The sequence below is a fragment of the Talpa europaea genome, assembly GCF_964194135.1.
Source record: "Talpa europaea genome assembly, chromosome: 7".
Taxonomy (NCBI): Eukaryota; Metazoa; Chordata; class Mammalia; order Eulipotyphla; family Talpidae; genus Talpa; species Talpa europaea.
The window spans coordinates 55,751,601-55,767,819 of record NC_140074.1 but is presented as its reverse complement, the minus strand read 5'-3'; the positions used below and the strand labels follow the sequence as shown (position 1 = coordinate 55,767,819).

At 39.8% G+C, this 16,219-nt stretch overlaps 1 protein-coding gene across 1 annotated transcript in view; it reads left to right on the top strand.

Annotated features, from left to right (window-relative positions):
- GRIN3A (glutamate ionotropic receptor NMDA type subunit 3A) overlaps positions 1-16,219 on the top strand; it is a gene marked incomplete at both ends in the record, with an annotated part of 150,100 nt that overhangs the window by 97,500 nt on the left and 36,381 nt on the right. Inside the window, 2 exons of the mRNA XM_084236392.1 lie at positions 10,775-10,920; positions 14,789-14,904. Of these exons, the coding sequence (XP_084092518.1) occupies positions 10,775-10,920; positions 14,789-14,904 (262 nt within the window). The remainder of the gene's footprint in view (positions 1-10,774; positions 10,921-14,788; positions 14,905-16,219) is intronic.

The following is a 16,219-nucleotide window of genomic DNA, read 5'->3' as shown; positions in this document are numbered from 1 at the left end:
AAAATACTGAGTAAGGCTCAGAAACATTCTTTCCAGCCTGATTTTTCTGTTTTCTGATGTTCAGAGGTTGAGTGATAACCCAGTGTACACACATCCCTATTTGCTGGGGATACTCCAAGAGTGTCTATTATCCCTTTGTAAAAATCAGCAGTGCTTTCTTTTAAAGAAGTGTCCTAGTTTGCAGTATAAATTATATGGCAAAACTTAAATAACCAAAATGATTTTGAAATTGTAGCACAGATAGGCATGTGTCATTTTTAAGTCTTCTCCAAACCCTGGACAATAAAATGAGTCCATAAAGGTAGAATGTAGTGTAAAGAAAGGTAAAGGTTTTAATTCAGACAGAGTCACATTTTTCAAATCTCAATTTATCACCCTCTGCTAATCTTAGATAATGTGCTAAATCTCCCTGAATCTCAATTTTTCATATGTAACAACATATAATAAAAGTAGCAATCTCACTAACTTCTGTGTGTTAGTAGATACTAAATATATTTAAATATTAGCTGTTATTTTAGTATTAGTATTAACACTATATTCATTACTCATAGTGTACTCATTATTGAATATTAATGTAATTATTATTAATTAATGCAAATGGATAGATTGATTGTGTGGGGACACAAAATCATCCATCAGAAGCAAAGAGAATGCCCAGGAGAAGTGATTTCCTTGTCACTGGAGGCATTCAAGCAGAGAATTAACAGGCACTTAATATTGGTATTATAAAGAAAGTCTTGCTACTTAAAGTTTGTTCCATGAGCCAAGATCACAGCATCACCTGGGAGCTTGCTAGAAATGCAGACTCTCATGCTCCAAACTAGAACCAGTGAATCAGAATCTGTGTTTTGAAGAAGCTCCAAGTGGTATATTTAGCTTGGCTATAAAGGATTTAGAAATTAGTGGATAATTAGAGTAAGTGACTTTTAAAGCCCCCTCAAACTCAGATACCACTCCATATTATAAAGCCCATAGACTTTAAGTGGATAAAATAATGCATGGGGAGTAGCTAGGGTCACAATACCTGGTATCTCCCATTCCATTTGGCAAGTTAGGAATGGCTCTTTCCACCTAATTCCAAAGGGCATTATACCAGGCCCAGTGACCCCATTTATTATTTAAGTGCTAATCTCAGATAAATGCAAATGAAGACCATAAATGAAAATGCTCAACACTGGGAGTATTTTTTAATCGAAAGCATCGCATGTGCCTTGAACAAAGTAGTTTGGTTATTTCTTGAGCTTGCTTTCATTTTATTTTGAGCCACTTTTCTGCTTTATGCAAAATATCTCTCTGATTATTCTCCATGTAGCTGTGCTGAGTAGAGTTCAGTATTCCATTAATACTGAACAATTCACATACAAATAGATAGTTTAACCTGAGATATTTCCCTAAGGCTTGAAGAGGTTGACACACGTATAAAAGAATAGGAAGAGCTAGTGAAATATTAAGCTGAAACTTTAAAGAAATTATTCTCTCTTTGGGACTTTCTGGAGGTGGTTATAATACAGTTCGACTGCTTTAGCACTTTGTCTACTTTTGTGCTCCCTCCTTGATGCCAGTTTCCTGAAACCGCTCACTGTTTGAATTACACACCACATGGACACACAGGACGGGCTATGCAAGTCCATCAGGTTGCATCAGATGCTTCTTAGAACCCTTTTCGGGGCCCATTATTCTGTGACTGCTGAATGGCATGTTGTTTTTTTCCATTAGAATCTCACACACAGAGGGCCTCCCTAGTGGCACAAGGGGTTAAGACACAAACTATGGAGATGTCTGCAGCCACTGCAGGACAAGTTTGAATCCCCCGGCTGGCCAGGGAGCAACCCAATAGTGCAGCAGACCTCTCCTGAATCGCCCGCTGCTCCCCTCAGCAGTGTATTTCAGTAGATCCACCTGTTCTGCTCCCCACTCTCTGGTGAATCTTCTCACCACCCCCACACCTCTGGCCTGTATTCCAGTTCTTGTATGCATAAATAAATAAATATTTAAAAAAATAATAAAATAAACTCACACTTACTAACCAAAAAAAAAAAAATTCACACAGAGAAAAGAAAAAGAATTTATTGTTTTGAAGGACTTAAAGTGAGCATTCAGGGAGAAATTTTATTTTTAAAAAGCAAGAGAACATGAGGTGGGACAAAAGCTATCAATATTTGTAATGTAAGTAATCTAAGAGATTTCCATGTTAATATGATGACTGACTTATTGCACCAATATTTGCCAGGCATCTACTGTGTGCCAAGCACTGTTTGTTGGTGGAAGGGGAAGGTGGGGTGGGGAGGGAGGGGGGAAAGAAGATAATAGCAGTTAACATTTGTTGAAGACTTGTGACCACATGAATGAGATAGACTTGGCCCTGCTCTTGTGGAAACTTACAAGCTAGTAGAAAAAGCAAACGTTACAAGTGTTTTCAGTTCTGTGTGAAATTTCAAGGTGCAATGATGCCGGTTCTAGTGTCCTGATAGACTCTGGGGGTCAGTTAAGGCTTCTTCTGAGGAAGCAACATTAAGAATGAGTTACACAAAGGAAAGATGGGTTCAGGAGAAAGCACTCTACACAGAATAAAGATTACAGGCAAGAGCTCTAATCAAGTGAAAAGTAAATGTTGGAAGAACTGAGAGAACTGGGTAATGCTGAGAAGGCCATTGAAGGAGCAGGGAGAGAAGGCTGGAGAGAAGGCAGGAACAAACAGAGGTCACAGGAGTTTGGACTTTATCCCAAGGGCAATGGGGAGTCACTGATAGGTCTTAAGCAAGTAGTGACATGATCAGATCTGAGCTCTAAGATTACGCTGACTGGGTGGGAGAGGAAGAGAAAATGTGCAGAGGGTTGAAATGGTGGTAGCTTGGACTGAAGTCTCAGTTTTTGCAAAACGTCTGCCAGTTGGAGTGGGGTCCCTGTCAGGCAAACGAAATGTATCCTCTCATGGATTCTGGTTATTTACATTAATGTTAAAAGGATATTCCTTTCCCAAAACTGCTCCTTTCACAGATTTTAGAGCCATGTGAAGTAGATATGGGAGCCCGTGAGTGAAAGACAGCAAAAGTGTCTGAAAAGAAGGAGCACAAAGTGCCAGTCCTCCACTGGACTCCTGAGCCTGTCTCTGCTGACTCCCGATCCTAGTGTCTTGGGAAGAAATATACTAATGACTCAGCTGAGAAGAGAGAGTTTGCCTAGAAATAGTTCATAGGCCAGAAAAGCATTGGCACCACATAATGTAAGGAAATGGACTTCAGAAAGGGCTTCTTTTCATATATAAGGCAAAAGTATTTCTATTACTAGCCTACGTTTCTTTTACCTTAAAAGGGGGGTGTGCTTTGAAAACTTGAGTCATAAGCTATATTTTAGCCCCTTTAGTGCAAGGAGGTGGGATGACAAAGTTCTCATCTCCCCCTGGGTTCAAAGAAGAGTTTTCAATCAATCATTCATCAAGTATATTTGTGGAACAACTGTGTGATGGAAGACAATAAAATACAGTGGATAATTATAGAGTTTGCATAGAGCTTCCATTCCCATGAAGAAGCTGAAAGTCTAGACATGAAACCATTACACAATGACATTTAAAAAGCACAATGTGATAAGGTCTACAAAAGAAAAGTACCCATACTTTTCTATGAGGGTTTATGAGAGGAGGATGTAGCATAGAATCACAGCAAGTGAGGCGAGTGGTGACTGATTGAGAGTAGAAGGATGAATAGACATTGAACAGGTGAAGAGAGAATGGAAGAAAGAATAATGACAAAGCTAATTAATTCAGTAGACACGTGTGGAGCACCTGTCAGGTGCCAAGTATCATTCTAGGTAACCATGATACACAAATGATTGAAACTCAGTATATCAGGGAAAAGAATAAAGGCTGAATCTCACACACAAAAAAAGAAAATTACAGGCCAGTCTCCCTAATGAACACTGATGCAAAAATCCTCAACAAAATCCTTACCAACAGAATCCAACAATGCATCAAAGGGATAATACACCACGATCAAGTGGGATTCATCCCAGGGGCACAAGGATGGTTCAACATATGAAAATTGATCAGTATAATTCAACACATCTACAAAAAGAAAAATAAAACCATGTGATCATATCAATAGATGCTAAGAAAGCATTGACAAAGTCCAACATCCATTTATGATGAAGGCCCTTGAAATTCTCGGGATAGAAGTAACATACCTTAACATGATAAAAGCCATATACAACAAACCCACTGCCAATATTATTCTCAATGGCAAAAAGCTGAAAGCCTTTCCTTTAAGGTCAGGAACAAGACAAGGACATCCTCTCTCATCACTGCTCTTCAATATAATACTAGACGTCCTAGCCAGGGCAATAAGGCAAGAGAAAGACATACAAGGACTCCAGATAGGGAAAGAAGAAGTAAAACTATTGCTATTTGCAGATGATACGATAATATAGATAAAGAATCCTAAAAACTCCACAGAAAAACATCTCAAAATAATCAACCAGTTCAATAAAGTAGCAGGATACAAAATCAACACACAAAAATCAGTAGTCTTCCTATACACAATCAATCTGAAGAAGAAGAAATCAAGAAAACCATCCCTTTTATAATTGAAACAAAAAAAAATCAAATACTTGGGAATAAACCTAACAAAAGAGGTGAAAGACCTATACAAAGAAAATTACAGAACACTGTTAAAAGAAATAGAAGAAGGGCCTCCCCGGTGGCGCAGCGGTTGAGCGCTGGGTTGCGAAGCTGCACGCGGCCTCTGCGGCACCGGTTCGATCCCCAGCTGCTCCCCGGCCACCGGAGGCGGATCCCTCATGGTGCGCAGACCTCTCCTGCCACCCGCTGCTCCCCTCAGCAGTGTACTTCAGTCCTTCTGCCTGCTCTGCTCCCCGCTCTGGCTCTGGTGAATTCTCTCACCCTCCCACGCTTCTGACTGTACCCAGTGCATGTATAAACAAAACAAACAAATATAATAAATAAATAAATAAATAAAACATGCCTCTATAAAAAAAAAATAAAAATAAAAAAAAAGAAATAGAAGAAGACACCAAAAAATGGAAATCCTGGTCATGGATTGGAAGACAACGTTATTAAAATGTCCATCCTATCAAAAGCAATATACAGATTCATTGCTATTCCAAGAAAAATCTCAATGACATTCTTCAAAGAAATAGAACAAATACTGATGAAATTCATATGGAACCATAAAAAAACACGAATATCCAAAGCCCTACTGATGAAAGGAGAAAGGAGGTATCACACTTCCAAACTTCATGCTATACTACAAAGTCATAATAATTAAAACAGTCTGATATTGGAACAAAAACAGACACACAGACCAATGGAACCGAAAGGAGAGTCCAGAAATAAAACCACACTTATATGGACAACTGATCTTTGACAAAGGAGCAAAGAACATGCAATGGAACACAGACAGTTTGTTCAATAAATAGTGCTGGGGAAACTGGACCACCACATGCAAAAAAAAAAAAATATGAAACTAGACTGCTACCTTTCACCTTGCACAAAAATCAACTCAAAATGGATAAAATAATGGAACATAAGACCTGAAACCATAAAATATATAGAAGAAAATATAAGTAAAACTCTACAAGACATACATCGCAATAACATCTTTAAAGACTCATCACCCAAAGCAAAGTAAGTCAAGGAAAAGATAAACACCTGGGATTACATCAAACTGAAAAGCTTCTGCACAGCAAAAGAGACATTAACCAAAACAGAGAGACACTCCACTGATTGGGAAAAAAATCTTTGCATTCCAGTCAACTTATAAGGGACTGATCACAAAGATATACATAGAACTCACAGGGCTCAACAAAACAAAATAAACAATCCAGTCAAGAAATGGGCAGAAGTGGGCCTCTCCAGTGGCACAGCAGGTTGAGCGCTGCACTGTGAAGCTGTCAGCAGCCTCTGCAGGGTGGGTTCGATTCCCGGCTGGCCAGGGAGATACCCACATTGTGCAGCAGACCTCTCCTGTATCACCCACTTCTCCCCTCACTAGTGTCTTCGGTCCATCTGCCTGTTCTGCTCCCCACTCTGTCTCTGGTGAATTCTCTCACCCTCCTGTGCCTCTGACCTATACTCTGGTTCTTCTATAAATAAATAAATCTTTAAAAAAAAAAAAAAAGAAGAAGAAGAAACGGGAAGAAGAACTTAAAAGACATTTCTCCAAAGAGGAAATACAAATGGCCAACAGGCATATGAAATAATGTACAACATCCCTTATAATCAGGGAAATGCAAATCAAAACCTCATTGAGATACTACCTTACACCAATAAGAATGGCACATATCAAAAAAACAAGCAACAACAAATGTTGGTGAGGATGTGGTGAAAAAGAAACTCTCCTACATTGCTGGTGGGAGTGCAAACTGGTCCAGCCACTATGGAAAGCTGTCTGGAGGTTCCTCAGTCTACTAAAAATGGAGCTACCATATGACCCAGCAATTCCATTCCTAGGGATCTGCCCAAAGGACACAAAAATGTTGATTCAAAAGAACACTTGTACCTCTATGTTTATTGCAGCACTATTTACAATAGGTAAAACCTGGAAACAACCCAAATAACCAAAAATAGATGACTGGATCAAGAAGATGTATATATATACACACTGGAATATTATTCAGCAATCAAAAAAGATAAACTCATGCCATTTGCAGCAACTTGGATGGAGCTAGAAGGAATTATGCTCAGTGAAATAAGCCAAAAGGAAAAAGAAAAATATCAGATGGTTTCACTTATAGCAGGAATATATAAAACATCAGTGTCAAAAAATAATAACAGTACAAAACACAACAAAGCAAAAACAGACGGTTATAAATCAGAGACATCCTGCAGGGGAAGAGGAGGGGGAGGGATCCAAGGGAGGGAGGCAGGAGCACAGGGGACTGAGGTGATGGTGCACGGGTGCATTGGTGAAGAAAACTATGGGGACTACACCTGAGGGGGTAGGGGGAAGAAAATATTGTTTAAAAATGAACAATGATGTAAAAAATTAAAAAAAAAAGAATAAAGGCTGAATCTTACTTGAATTGAGAATTTGATTGTTACTTTTACTACCCAAATCTCAGGATCTCAATCTGTAAATAATTCCTTGCAGGATTATTGTGAGAATTAAACATGTTTACATTTCTTATTTACCTTCCTGGCACTTTAGTAGCAAATTTTGTAATGACTAGACCAAGAGTCAATTGGTCATAGCATCAGAACCTTGATCACAGTGGTTGAAAGCTCACTATTTTTTACCAGATTGTCAGGGTTTAAATTCCAGTTGTATGACCTTGCACAAATAACAAACTTTCTAATTGTTAGTTTCTTTCTTCATTTATAAAGGAAAGATAATAGAAATACTGCTTAAGTTTCTTAGGTAGATTGAAGAGATTATGCATAATAGTGTGAAAGATGATTAAATACCTAGATTACAGATCATGTATATGTAAGCTGCTGTGTTAGCACAGATAAGTAATCAGTAATTTAGTTTTGTCATTGTTGTATTGGATAGGAGGATGAAACTAGATAAGATCAAACACTTCATATAGAAAGTCTTGATCTAAGTCCTAAAAAATCAATAGGTATTGGACAAAGAAAATACTGATCAATTTGCCTTGTTCAAGTCATGGGGCTGCAATTTACCATAGTGACTATCATCAGGGGCTGTGAGACTTAAGTTAAATATCTTAAAAGACTAGTGAGTGTAATAAAGAAATACCTCTCTAGTTGCTGCCATGAGCTGGAAGGCAGGGTGATGAGGTCAGTGATAGCGTGGACTTTGTAATCAAACAAGTCCTAATCCAGCCCCTACTATTTCCAGCTGTAGGATCCTAGGCCAGTTGTTTTCCTTCTTTGAGCTTCTAACCTTTCAGAAAGGACGTAATTATAGTGCCTCTTGGTGGTCCTGTCAGTGAAGATTAAATAGGATAATGCATGTAAAACACTAAGCACTGTGATTGGCACATAGTAAGTATTTAACAAATTAACTATTGTTATTATTGTTGATGCTTCACTAAGGTTATGCTGACATAAAGACCTTGTTCTAATATATGTATGGAACAATCACATCAAACACAAGGGCACACCTAGTCAACCAGGTGATGAATTCCTGGTTGGTGACAATTGCAAGTATTTAGCTTCATGGTCCCAGTAACTTGGAAAGTTGACAGAGCAGGCCCTCTGTAACAACTCACTTATTTTGCTGATTGTAAAAAGAAGGTATTTTTGTATATATAAAAGTGTGGCATATTTCTGTACACAATCTCTGAATAAATAAGTAAATAAACCTGTAATTCCAATACCAATGGAACAACCATTGCTAATATCCTGATATATTTTTCTTCCAAAATATGTGTTTACCTACATATGTGATAAATATGAGGGATCATGACACTTAAAATAATTACATGTATTTCAGCTCACTCATGCCATACAAGAGCTTTTTCTCCATTTGTCATATGAGTTTGCTTCACAAATGTGATTTATACACTGCATGGGGATGTGCCATCTAGTATTTTCACGATTGCCATGTTTTTAGACCTTTAGTGTGTGTCAAACTAATTCATCTTCAAATGTAAATTATCTGTTACCATATTCATTGAGTTCTTAACCTTTTGGGGTTGTAAGCAACTTGAAAAACTAATTATAAAAAAAAAACTATAATATCTCACAGAAGAAAATTACAAGTACATATTAACATAAAATGTTGCCTACAGTTTCAAGAGCTTCATAAACTCCATGAAGCTCAGCCGAGCACTGCTGGCCCAGGGTTGCAGGTCAGAACCAATCTTAAACATGTCAACATAAAGCAGAGTAAACAGCTACATAGCTTTACCATAACCGTAATAATTACCAAGAAGTACAATCTCTAAAATTCTGCTGGCTACAGGGTATTCGACTGTTTTCATAATACGTCCCCATTCCAGTTCATTCCTCCATTTAAAATAACCCAACACTTAAACATGTCCCACAGATCTCATGTGCTCAATCTTTATAATCCTTCCAGACAGAAGCCTATGTGGGATCTCCCACTGTGCTAGCCCTCCTTGCAGTGAGGTCTTGCATGCTGGAGAACTAGAACATTACTGGGTCTGTTTCTGCCCCCCTTCTTGTCTGATGCTCCTAATTGTCTTACAAGCTAGTCCTTTTGAGCAAATATGCAGCATGACTCAGCAATTGACACTACACTTATTTAAAGGAAAGAGATCATCATATATTACCAAAAATAAATTCAACATACCTAAAATATACTATAACATAAAAAAAAAAAACATAAAAGAGAAGTTGTCATGGGCCTTCCCAGTGGCACAGTGGGTTGAGCGCAGCATTGTGAAGCTGTCTGCGGTCTCTGCAGTGAGGGTTTGATTCACGGCCAGCCGGGAAGAAACCCACAAGGCGAGGCAGACCTCTCCTGTATTGCCCACTGCTCCCCTTGTTATAGGGCAGCCCCGATATTAAACGGGTTCCTGGTTGTGGGTCCTCACCCACGCGCTTTAAAGGAACTTATGAATACTCCACTACAGGCACACACAAAAGGTTAATAAAAGGTTTATTTACAAGAGAAAAGGAAATAAGGAAAATGTACAACTCAGGGAGAAAATAGGGAAAGTCTTTAATGCGTCCTACCCGATCCGACGACCTGGAAACCCAAAGTCACTCTCGGAGCTGGCTGGACGCTGCGAGCTGGCGGAGAGCCAAAATGGGGATCCCCCAAAGCCCACGTGTCTGCCTTTTATATCCACCTGGCTGCTTAACCCCACCCTCAGGTCCCAGCCACCTTCCCTTTGGTGGTGATGGGATTTGGAGTTCCCAGTGTCTTTGGCTTTGACCTGGGGTGGGGGTGGAGTCCACAAAGCCTATATGGAATTAGCTTTGGGACATCCTTTTCCCCCTAACACCCTCAGCAGTGTATTTTGGTCGTCTGCCTGTTCTGCTCCCCGCTCTGTCTCTGGTGAATCCTCTCACCCTCCCTCGCATCTGGCCTGTACCCCAGCTCTTGTATAAACAAATTTTTTTTTTCAAAGATTTATTTATTTATTTATGCAAGCACTGGGTTCAGTCAGAAGCGCGGGAGGGCGAGAGAATTCACCAGAGCCAGAGCGGGGAGCAGAGCAGGCAGAAGGACCGAAGTACACTGCTGAGGGGAGCAGCGGGCGGCAGGAGAGGTCTGCGCGCCATGTGGGACCCTCCTCCGGTGGCCGGGGAGCAGCCGGGGATCGAACCGGCACTGCAGAGGCTGCGGGCAGCTTCGCAACCCAGCGCTCAACCGCTGCGCCACCGGGGAGGCCCTCTTGTATAAACAAATCTTTAAAAAAAAAGAGAGAAGTAGTCACTACTTTGAGTCATGTGTATTTCAAACTCAGGTGGAAGTCTTTAACTTGACCTTTGTAGATTTCTGATCAAGGTGGAACACTACCTTTAATTTATTAGCTTAATTAATTGTACTTTGCCTGAAAGGGAATTGATAGTAACAAGACTGATTCTACATGCCAGTTTATACTTTTTCTACTGGAATTCTGATAGATTCTTTCTATAAAGCAGAAAATTTTGTTTTATGTTTGTTATGCTCAATCTTAGATAGAACAATCACTGATGTGAAAGCTGGGATGAAAGAGTTTCTTCATATCTATGTCTGCGTATTTCTATGTGCTTATTTATGCCTGAGTGTGCTCAAAAATTTCTACCTCATGATTATATTCCTAAGAATGGTAGAAAAGGGAAACTTTGAAAACAATTCTAAGAATAATTTATATTAAAGACATTTCTTTTTCTCCCTCATAGCTACATCATCCCTCCCAAGGCTTCCGCTTTGGAACTGTCCGGGAAAGCAGTGCTGAAGATTATGTGAGGCAAAGTTTCCCAGAGATGCATGAATATATGAGAAGGTACAATGTACCAGCCACCACTGATGGAGTAGAGTATCTAAAGTGAGTGTCAACCTCTTGCATCCAAAAATTTCTTAGTGAAAGAGGAGTCATTTAGCTACTAATAGAGTACTTGTTGATTTTTTAAAATGACAGCTGAATATATTCACTCTGCTTTCAGTAATACTTCACTCTGTGTGAGATCCAAGAGACAGTACAGAATAGTGTTCATTTAATTTTGTGACCTAGATTACTAGTTACCTGTATAGTCCCAGGTTGGCAGTAGCTTTGTATAAAGTGCCAGTGGGGTCATTAGTGTAGCAGATGGTGGGAGAAGTAAATGCTGGCTTGACATCACTTGAGAAAACAATGGTGCTGAAATGATCAAACACTCAGGGAATGTGGCCAGAGGATAAAGTGTCCCAAAGCAACCCTTCCCATTACAGTGAATCTCTAAGCCTGTGGACTGTCTCATCTTGCCACAAGGAACTGGAATTTATCTTAGAGATTTCCTGTAGAAAGGAAATAAGATAAAAAGGCAATAATTCCCATGCCTGCATCCTTCTCATCAGAATTTATGAGAAGCAATCAAGAGCAATCACATTGCCATGGCAGATTATCAGAGCCCATAATTCAGAATCTGAATGCAAAGGAGGATGGTGTGGCTATGAGTCTGCTTGCTTAGTCTGCCTGGGGAAATGCATGACTGTGGGGCCTGATAACCACCTCATCTGAGAAGTCCGCTCCCTCCTGCCTACTGGACTCAGGACAATGGCATCCATTTACACCTTCAGTCCTTAGACTCATTTGGCTTCAGGAAACTAGTTTCTGCATGGCCAACCTCAGTGATCTTTCAGAGAACAGCAAGATATGCACCCTGAAATCCTCCTTTTTAAAGAAAGAGAGAAAATAAATAAATAAATGATTTCATTGGACATAAGGGCCCTGAGTTTCTCAAGAGCTCTAGTAATAGGTTCCTAAAACAATTTTATGGACATTTAATGAGTCCAGTGAGGAGTTCTTGTGCTCTCAGATATGCAAAGTTATAGATGATATTCAAGTACTATGAAATGGCACTTTTAACTTTGCAAAAACATTAAAACATTAGAGCCCCTCTCTGACACAGAATTTAGTGCCACTTTGCTCCTTTTCTGTATTCTCTCCTTTAGGCAAACTCAAGGATGAGAGAGAAAATAAGATGGGAAAGAGACAGCAATGGCTCCCAGCTAGATAGTAATGGCTGATGAACTGGCCTCTTCTGGTAGCATGAAAAGGGTGAGATAAGGTATTCACTTAATCTGGCAGCTTTACCTGAGGAGACCCTAAGCTCGGAGTTGGCCCCATTCCAGCCTGGAAAGAAGCAATTCTTAGAAAAGTAAGCACAGATGAGGAAGCAGAGGCCCAAAAGAAGAAGGTCATGGATGGGGTACAAATATGGGTAGCAAGTGACAGAGTCAGAACTAGAGACAGGTTCTAGAATCCAGCCACTGCTGCACACTAGTGTAAGAACCATACTGGAAAAATAGGTCCTTTATGTTCAAGGAATAGTCCATACTTCACCATCATGTTCCCTTTAGCATCTGGGAGTTCATTAGATACCCAGGAACTCAGGCCCCAGGCAGGACTTACTGCAACAAAATCTGCATTTTAATAAGCTTCCCAGGTGATTCACTGATAGAAGTAAAATTGGAATACAGGCAGAGCTTATCATTAGAATCTTCACCTCTTATTTCTGGGCTTTTTTTCTACTTCTGTTATGGTCACTCTCTAGGCTCTTAGCCAGCACTCTAAGCAAGCATCATCCCCAAGTTACCCCTGACACCCCAGAGCACTGGCCTGCTGGGCACAGCCTTGGAATTACTTGTATGGGATAGGTTCCAGTTACACCTGTCCCACCCCTCTCCAGTCAAAATTCCCCTAGATCCTGCCAATTATAAGGATAATTCAGCCAGTCTAGAATCTTCTTATACCTGTATCATACCCATTTACTTCCTCAACAGTGGCTCAGAAGCCCAAGGGAGTCTGTGCTGATTTCTTCTTGCCTTCCTGTGCAACAGGGACCTGTTATAGCTAACCACACTTTGCAGTCCAAAATCAGGAGTAGTTATTTAAGGATACCACTGAAGCAAGATCTCAGAAATTATGGGTTAGAAAAACTGAACCCCAACTTTGTTCTATTGTTTCTGCCACCTCCAATATTTATAGAATATTGGTGAATGGTAGTTTGTTGCTATATAGCTCCCGAGTACATTCTACTACTGTGGCAATAAAACTTTGAATGCAGAAATAGCTTCCGGCTTGATTTGTGTTTTGCTGCCAGGATTTCATTAAGATTCCTCATCATTAGTTCCTAGGAGACAGTTCACTTCCCCAGCCCTTTCTGAAGTTTACCACTGCCTGGGGCTAGGAGGTGTTTTTTCATTTGGTTAAAGGTAAATATAGACCTCATTGGAACTTAAATCCAATACCCGTGGGAAAGAGGCTGCATTTTGAATGGGCTGTTTCACTTCCTGGAAGAATAGAAGGAGGAAATAATGATCACTAGCACTGAGAAGGGAAGTTCACATACTTGCTATGTAATCCATGTACAGCCCAGACAAGGTCATCTATGTAAAGGTATATTTCCTGCCTGATGATAAATATTAGTGGTGTCTAGGAGTGTCTTTTCCTTTTAGATTTTTGATGGGTCCTAGCCATGTTCTTTTCTGAGTTTAAAAGCCACTCTTCTTGATTGAATACCTGCAGCCTCATTTTTGGCTCTAAATGAGGAATGACTGAGCCCAGATGAATTAAGAAGAGTTGCTCTTTGCCAAGCAGTATAGACAACCCTCAGGGTGGAAAAGTCACCTCAAATGAGTGTGTTCTACACCTTTCCAAAAAAGATTTGAGGTGGCTGACAGCAAGATACATTGCATACACCTGGAACAGTTTCCTTTAAAGCTCCTCTATCTTTGCCCTGTTGTAAGTGGCAGGTCAGCCAGTGCCAAGACATCGCCTTCCTCAGGACTCTCTAGGCCTGTGTTCAAATAACACATGAAGGAGAAGAACACATGAAGGATGTACAAGGCGTCTGTTGGTATCTCAAGTCCAGCTCACTGATGATTCCCTGACGTAGGCCAGGGAGACCCACCTTAAACGATTCCTGCCTGAACTGCCCCCTGGGATGAGGTGAAACATAAATCTCAGGATGTATCAATAGATCAGATCAATAAGCTCTGTTACACATGATGTCCTTCCCCTTCCATTTATGAAGTATTAGCCCACAGGCTTTAAAGAGCCATAAACTCCCTTTCCCTCTGGAGTGCTAGATCTGTTACTTGCATTTCCTTAATATGAACTCATAAATATGAAATAATCCATGATCTCTGAAAGTTATGACAATGATCATAACAGAAAGAAATAAGAATGTCCACATATTGATCAATGAGACCGCCTGGCTCTACCACTTCCTATTTGGTTATATAACCTGGATCAAGTTACTGTAACTCTCTGAGCCTCAATGTTCTCACCTACTAAAATGGGATAACACCATCTCATGGATTATGAATGATAAATGTGTGGAGAACAGTGATTACAATGTCTAGCTCAAAGACACTTAACATAAAAGAAATGAAACTTCTCTTTGCACTTTATCATTCAATTCCGAGTCCCTCCAGTTTTGTTGCCAGATTTAGATTTAATAAAAGGGATGGTAAATTAACCCACTGGAAAGACAGCAAGGATGTCTTATAAGGGTGTCTCTTTCCCTCTTTTCTCCACAGGTCAGTGAGATGCCAGCAAGGCTGAGTCAGCAGCTAGCTAGCTTGTGCTGCCCTTAGTGTCTGGGTTTCTGTCCTCTAAACAAAAGCCAGCTGTCAGCCTTATTGCTTCCTGTCCATTAATGAATCATTTTTTTTTTTTTTTGCTTTTCTTCTCTTGGCCTTAAATACAGGCATGATCCAGAGAAATTAGACGCCTTCATCATGGACAAAGCCCTTCTGGATTATGAAGTATCAATAGATGCTGACTGCAAACTTCTCACCGTGGGGAAGCCATTTGCCATAGAAGGTATTAATCAGTCTCTCTTGATTCACACTTTTACTTAGGATGTGTTCAGTTTGCCAAACTAGCAAGCCACAAGTGCCAAAGTCACAGGCAGAGAGCTATTCATCTTACTTGTTTTCATTTTCAGCTCATAAGCACTTAACAATTAAGCTGCTAGAGTTAGGAATTTATTTTGTAGCTACTCCACAAACATTTATTTGCCCACTTGTTAGAAAAACAGCAAAAAATATTGTTGTTACCCAAATGATGCTATTTCAAATATCTGGGAGTAGGTGGCACAGGGTAATAAATGGGGAGTCCAATTTTAATTTTATCTGTATTTTCTAATGGCCAAATCCTGTAATGAATTTAACCCCAAAACTAGAATGATTGCATTTTATAACTAGAGGAACCCAGAGTTGATCTAATGCAATCTGTTTATTTTATACAAACAGATATAAACCCAGGGACATTAACCACTTTTTCATAATTGCACAACTTGATGATACTACTGGAATTAGAATCCAAATCTCATGGGCTTTTTAATGTTTTTCTTCTCGTTGGAAATAAGTAGGAAAAACAAGTCTCATTTAATACTTAGTAAGCTTTAAGAGTCCCATACAAAATCTTGCTTGGGACCTTAGTTTTGCTTTTCTCTCCAGTGGCAGCAAATTTTTGTTTCCAATATGATCAACCAATCCATCAAATTTGAGAACAAAAGAAGGATTGCTTTGTCAGTAACTCCTTTCATTCTGGACAATTGATATATGAAGTTGATGGTTTGAACCAGCAAATTTCCCATCTCCCAATTCCCAGCTTCCCTTCTCTGACAGTACATGCTGGTTCTCAAGACAGCCATGCTCACTTGTCAGAAAATGCTTTCACTTCAAACAGTCCCATGGGGGTACCCAAGTCCTATTTCCAGAAAACTCTCCTTTCCTGTATGTTAACTGGTGTATTAAGACTGTTCTGATTCCAATTTCCCAACCGCTGTTGGTCTCTGTCTCCCCTAAGTACATCAGCAAATTTTTTACTTCTGTCTTTGTTTTTGTGATGAATGAGAATGTAACAGCTGATGCTGTTTCTTCCAGCCTTCTCCAAGGAGAAATTAATCTCCTCTCCAGGCACAGTGACCTCCACCTGAACCAGGGCTAGAACTAAGGAAGAAAGAGATTTAGTGGTAGTGGTCTTCTATTAAGACTACAGCCTGAGTAACAAAGGCAGGAAAGGAAAAAGGCTAGGGGGGAAAAAAAAAAACCTTCATTATATAACACCATTTTGATGTAACAATGGAAAAATTCTCATTTTTCTTTGGTGGCATGTGGGGATATGGAAGGGA